This window comes from Triticum aestivum, chromosome 3A, assembly GCF_018294505.1.
Source record: "Triticum aestivum cultivar Chinese Spring chromosome 3A, IWGSC CS RefSeq v2.1, whole genome shotgun sequence".
Lineage (NCBI taxonomy): Eukaryota > Viridiplantae > Streptophyta > Magnoliopsida > Poales > Poaceae > Triticum > Triticum aestivum.
Genome location: NC_057800.1, coordinates 744,369,150 through 744,374,806, shown reverse-complemented (window position 1 = coordinate 744,374,806; position 5,657 = coordinate 744,369,150). Strand labels below are relative to the sequence as shown.

The 5,657-nt window shown below is 52.1% G+C and overlaps 2 protein-coding genes across 4 annotated transcripts; both read left to right on the top strand.

The window, feature by feature from the left end:
* LOC123063683 (wall-associated receptor kinase-like 6) lies at positions 1 to 5,181 on the top strand. 3 transcript variants are annotated; one of them, XM_044487570.1, is made up of 4 exons: positions 1 to 968; positions 1,088 to 1,225; positions 4,564 to 4,599; positions 4,949 to 5,181. In XM_044487570.1, the coding sequence occupies exons 1-3, from the start codon at positions 36 to 38 to the stop codon at positions 4,597 to 4,599; spliced, it is 1,107 nt and encodes a 368-aa protein (XP_044343505.1). In that variant the 5' UTR covers positions 1 to 35; the 3' UTR covers positions 4,949 to 5,181. The 3 variants fall into 3 exon arrangements, with proteins under 3 accessions (XP_044343505.1, XP_044343507.1, XP_044343506.1); XM_044487572.1 differs by lacking the exon at positions 4,564 to 4,599; XM_044487571.1 differs by lacking the exons at positions 4,564 to 4,599; positions 4,949 to 5,181 and adding an exon at positions 1,883 to 2,157.
* On the top strand, positions 2,069 to 3,554 carry LOC123063684 (uncharacterized). The gene has a single exon (XM_044487574.1). It carries the CDS (start codon positions 2,069 to 2,071, stop codon positions 2,555 to 2,557), a length of 489 nt encoding a protein of 162 aa, XP_044343509.1. The 3' UTR covers positions 2,558 to 3,554.
* Positions 5,182 to 5,657: the final 476 nt, after the last annotated feature.

Here is a 5,657-nt window from a genome sequence, read left to right as displayed (position 1 = left end):
AGCTTGCTAGCTAGGCAGACAAGCTCGACCATTCAATGGCGCAGATAACAACCATCTTAGGGGTGGTGATGGCGGCCACAGCGGTGGTGATGCTGACGCCGCCGCTCCTTGCTGGAGCAGAAGTTTCTCCGGTGGAGGCGCAAGGGATGCCCAATTGCGACATCGCCTGCGGCAACATGAGTGTGCCGTACCCGTTTGGCATGGGCCCGGCCAGGTGCTACTGGCCGGGGTTCCAGCTCACCTGCAACCGCACAAGCGACCCGCCGCGGTTGCTGCTCGGCGACGGCACCCTCCAAGTCCAAGAGCTCTCCCTCGTGCCGACATTTGTGGCCGTCATACGTACCGGTGACATAAAAGTCGACGGCAATGGTGAAGGAACGCTGGGCGGTGGCCTTACAGCCGACGGGCCCTACACGATTTCATCCAACCAGCTCATCGTGACGGGCTGCAATGTTCAAGCGACGCTCAAGAATGGTGATGTGACTGTGAGCAGCTGTTCTTCTATCTGCATAAACAGTGATGGACTCTCCGAGGCGCTATCCACACTCGAAGAAGGCAGGCAATGCACCGGCAATGGCTGCTGCCAGTCGGACACTGTCTTCGACCCTGCGGATGTAGCAGGAAGGCTTGTCCACAACACGTCCTATGACGTGCAGTTCAAATGGTTTGGCTGGAACCGCAGCAGGGACCAGCAGTGTCCTGCGCACGTCTTTGTGGCGAGGCCCAGCTGGTTCAGTCGTGAAGCGGTTTTCAGTGAGCTGTTACGAACAGAAGCGGCTGCGTCAGCAGATGCAATGGAAGTTCCCTTTTGGCTGGACTTGGAGGTCGTTGCCTCGTTGGCCATGGCGCACAATGCTCAAACGTCTGCAAGAGCAAGCACAGCGACTGCGGAAAGGGTAACAGAGGCTACACATGCTTCTGCAAAGATGGCTACCAAGGGAATCCCTACATCACTGACGGATGCAAAGGTCCGCTCTTTGCTAATAGTACCTTCTTTTCCTGATTTGAGACGAACAATAAATTTGGGGGTTTCTCTTTGCTTAATGCAAGCATGTGTTATTGTGTTGGTTCGGCTATATATGTGTAGATATCGACGAGTGCAACGATGAACGCTACCCTAAGTGCTATGGTGATTGTACCAATTTGGATGGATCATATCATTGCCGGTGCCCGCCAGGAAGCCATGGCGACCCCGTGCATGGTGGCTGCATCAGTTCAGTCTCAGGTAAGAAATATTGCGGCGACCTCATTTATATTTACTATTGAGATGAAGGCAAATGAGGAATGAACAAGAAAGAACAGATCACATCCATCCCTCAACAAGTAAAAAACAAGTTCAAGACCGGATACATTCAATTAAGCGTGCTGTTAAAAGAACATAACCTAGCAAAGTAAATGAGTTGACAATTAGTTATTTAGTGCCATCATCTTAGGGAACAAATGCATAACTGAAAACGACTTTGATGTAATAGATTTCCCACAAACCAAAGTTACATCATAAAGGGATCAGCATCGTTCACTCCAAATTTTGACATCAAAAGTGAAGGTTTGCAAATATTGAAATGTCTTTTGCCAACATAAAAATGGGCTCAAATGATTCCAACAGCTAAGCACTTATGACAAATCAATTGACCAAAAAGACCTTTGCCAGCAAATCTGTGAAATTATTTTTGCAGATAAAGCTTCTGACCATAAGAAAATATTAGCAACAATGACGTTTAAAATATGTATAAGCAAAATTAGGATCAAGAACAAACAAACTCCACTGGGTCTCCAGCAAAGCTTCATTAGAGATGTGCCCAAGGGGGAGGAAGAAGAGGCAGCCCAAATCCATCAGAAATTGAAGTCAATGAATAATGATGCTACTTTTGCAATCAAATAGGTAACTGCAGAAGATCCTGCGGTGATGTAGACGTGCCATATCCCTTCGGCATTGGCTCTGTCGATTGCTACTGGCCAGGATTGGAGCTCACCTGTGATACAAGACAACAACCAGCAAAGCTAGTCCTCGCCCTTGGGATGGCCGGCACCTTCGACGTCAAGGAGATCTCCCTCCAGAACAACACGAATGCATGCCCTCCTCACCAACGCCATCGTATCTATCGACCCTCGTAGCTCGGCCGGTGTTTTTATATTTGATAACCACTCGGAGGCGCCCTACTCGCTGTCGTCTGGCAATGAATTCATTCTATCGGGCTGCAACCTTCAGGCGACGCTGACAGGCCATGACACCGAGGATTTCATCAGCGGTTGTGCCTCATTCTGCCCCCAAAACGTTAGTGACACCTACGTTGAGATGGCACTGCAGCGTAGTGGTAGAAACTGCTACGGCATGGGCTGCTGCCAGGCGCGTATCTCCATGTCCTCCAACGGCTTGCCCATGACATTGAAATATCAAACGCTCAACAAGAACGGCGACCAGGAGTTGACGTCGCAGCCCGCGTACATGCTAATCGCACAGGAGGGGTGGTTCGATCAGCGCCGGTTCTCCAAGAAGATGGCGGGGCGGGAGGAATCTGAAACAGCCAACGTGCAGGTTCCCCAAGTTCTGCAGTAGGAAGTCATGCAGGACTTACCGCGATCAGCTGACATGAAGGCGAATCCGAGCTGTCCAGCGGAGGTAGCCCAGAAGCTCTGCAAGAGCAAGAACAGCTACTGCAAACGAGGGAGCCGAGGTTATTTATGCCAGTGCATGGATGGCTACGACAAGCAGGGTAGCTGTTAGAAGGGAGAGAGGGATTTGGTGGAATTGTTCATTGTATTGCTTGAGCCTCCTAGGCATATATATAGGAGTACATGGTGATCTTGGAGTACAATGCAAGGTAGAATAATATCCTACGCTATCCTAGCTTTCGTAATAATCACGATACTCAACATCCCCCCGCAGTCACAACGATAGCGACGCAGACGATGAGACTAGAGAAGAATCCGAAGGTAAGCCGACGGACACCCCCCACAGTCGTAACGGTCGACGCGTTGTGGAAGTCGTGGCTGGAGTGGAAACCGACGAGGTTGCTCAAGCAAGGCGGTAGCCCTTTGTGCCGTTTGTCGAGGTAGCCGAGAGCGTAGGTGGTGTAGCCGTAGTCGAGGTAGCCGTGCAAAGAACGCCATGGTCGGTGTCGAGTCAGGGGTCACCGGTGTCGAGGTAGTCGCCGTGGAGCCGCGGAAGAAGAGCAGCGGCGGCGGCGGCCTAAGGAGGCGGCGGCGGCGGTGCTCGAAGTAGGCGATAATGAACCCGACAGCGTGACGAAGACCGGCGCGGACGGTGACGTTCCTGCGCCAAGGGAGGCGGCACAGCGCATATCACGTGGAAGTCAACGTGCATGGACGGCGGTGGACCGCGGGCCGCAGCGTTACGGCCCGAAGGGGCGACGCAACGGCGGCGGGCTGATCGGGGCGACGGCGGGGATGACCTCAGGGCGGTTGCAGGGATCACGTGCCACGCTCGCTACGGCCCGACGGGGCGACACAGCGGCATCGCGAGGGTCGGTGCAGCCTCGGGAACGCCCTGGAGCGGACGGCCTCGATGCGGCAGTTGACCGCGGGCCGCGGCACTACGGACCGAAGGGGCGACGCAGCGGCAGCGCGCGATGTGGTGCAACCACGGGAACGGCCTCAGGGCGGCGGCGGGGATCACGTGCCGCGGCACTACGGCCCGAAGGGGCGACGTAGCGGCGGCGCAGATCAGTGCAGCCACGGGAAGAACCACGAGGCGGCGGCGCTGCGGCCCGACGTGGCGACGCAGCGGCAGCCTATTGCTCGATCGGCGGAGGGGCGCACTGAACATGGGGACAGGGCGGTGATGGCCGGCGTAGATCGACGAGCGGGACGACGCGCGGATGACGGCCGTGAGGGGCCGACTATCGCGCGAGGCCGCCGGGTCGGGGCGAAGGTCGGGTAGATGCGCGGACGGCGGCCGTTAGGTCCGCCTGTCGCGCGAGGCCGCTGGGTCGCTGATGAGGCCGGCCGGTCGCGCCGATGTCGGAGTAGAGGCGCACGGGGGTCGACGGCGGCGGCGGGCGACGCAAACCGATCAAGTGGAGATCGGAAAACCAAAAAGAAAAACGCCGATCAAAATGACCGGCGAGAGAGTGAAAAAAAAAACCCGAAGCAAGGGCTCGGAAAAAAGACTCTCTAGGGCAGCCGGTCAACACGACCGGCAGACGAACCCTAGGTACGGGCGGTGCGGCCCCCGGCGGTGGTCATGAAGGCCGACCGCCCCGGGGGCGGCGCGCGGGTGCGGAAGCGGCGGCGGCTAGGGTTTAGAACTCGAAAATTGATACCATGTTAGAAGGGAGAGAGGGATTTGATGAAATAGTTCATTATATTGCTTGAGGCTCCTGGGCATATATATAGGAGTACATGGTGATCTTGGAGTACAAGGCAAGATAGAATAATATCTTACACTATCCTAGCTTTCCTAATAATCACGATACTCAACAGTAACAACCCCTACCTCACCGGCGGATGCAAAGGTTAAAAAATCTATCTACGATTCTGATATATGTGTTTAGGCTATTAATTTCCTTGTTCCTCTAAAGTCTATAACCTCGTGTCTTTCAGTTTTACCTCCAGGTGGCCCCAAGCCCTTATCTATAGGTGAGCAACGCTGCAACTTTACATGAAGACAAGTATTGTATTTCACTTGGTATTTGTTTCAAGCAATACATAGTGGCTTGCTTTTTCCCATGAAAATGCTTGGTTATTACTCGTAGTTAAGAAGAGCTGGTGTATGTTTCTTGGTCCAACTTGAACTCTGACATTTAAAATTAGTTATCTCAAACCCTGAACTTTCTGAAACCAATTTTCTTCTTGTCATGCATATGAACTCACAAAGCCAAAAAGTTACTTGATTAAACTTTCTTGATTACTCCTGCTGCTTTGTAACTGTAGAGCAAGTGTATAAAAATGATAGATAAAATGAATAATACTATGTACATCTTTGTAGGTATATACCTCGGCATAGGAGTTGCTGTTGGCGCAGGCATCATACTATTTCTTCTCGCTGGATCCTTTGCACATAAGAAATTCAAACATCGAAGATCGCTGATGTTGAAAAAGAACTTTGAAAAAACCCGAGGACAATTGTTGCAACAATTGGTATCACAAAGAGCTAATATTGCAGAAAGAATGATTATAACTTTAGACGAGCTTGAGAAAGCAACAAACAAATTTGATAAAGCTCGTGAGCTTGGTGGCGGTGGGCATGGTACAGTTTACAAAGGGATCTTATCAGATCTCCATGTTGTAGCCATCAAGAAACCAAAGGCGGCGATTCAAAAGGAGATTGATGAATTCATTAATAAGGTTGCTATCCTATCACAAATCAACCATAGAAATGTTGTAAAACTCTATGGTTGTTGCCTTGAAACAGAAGTCCTCATGTTGGTCTATGAGTTTATATCCAACGGTACCCTTTGTGATGATCTCCATGTTGATGGACCAAGTTCATTGGGTCATGGAATGATAGGCTAAGGATAGCAACTGAGACTGCCAGGTCTTTAGCCTATCTTCACTCAACAGCTTCAGTACCCATCATCCATACACTACCGGAATCGCCCCCTATGCCGACGGCCAGGGCCGTCGGCATAGGCCTGAGTCCCGTCGGGATAGGCCTATGCCGACGGCCCCCGTCGGCATAGGGCCATCGGCAACAT

Coding starts and splice junctions, on each gene's coding strand:
- LOC123063683 (XM_044487570.1), top strand. CDS start 36: ATGGCGCAGATAACAACCATCTTAGGGGTGGTGATGGCGGCCACAGCG. Junction 969..1,087: donor CATCACTGACGGATGCAAAG/GTCCGCTCTTTG, acceptor ATATATGTGTAG/ATATCGACGAGTGCAACGAT. Junction 1,226..4,563: donor CTGCATCAGTTCAGTCTCAG/GTAAGAAATATT, acceptor CGTGTCTTTCAG/TTTTACCTCCAGGTGGCCCC.
- LOC123063684 (XM_044487574.1), top strand. CDS start 2,069: ATGCATGCCCTCCTCACCAACGCCATCGTATCTATCGACCCTCGTAGC.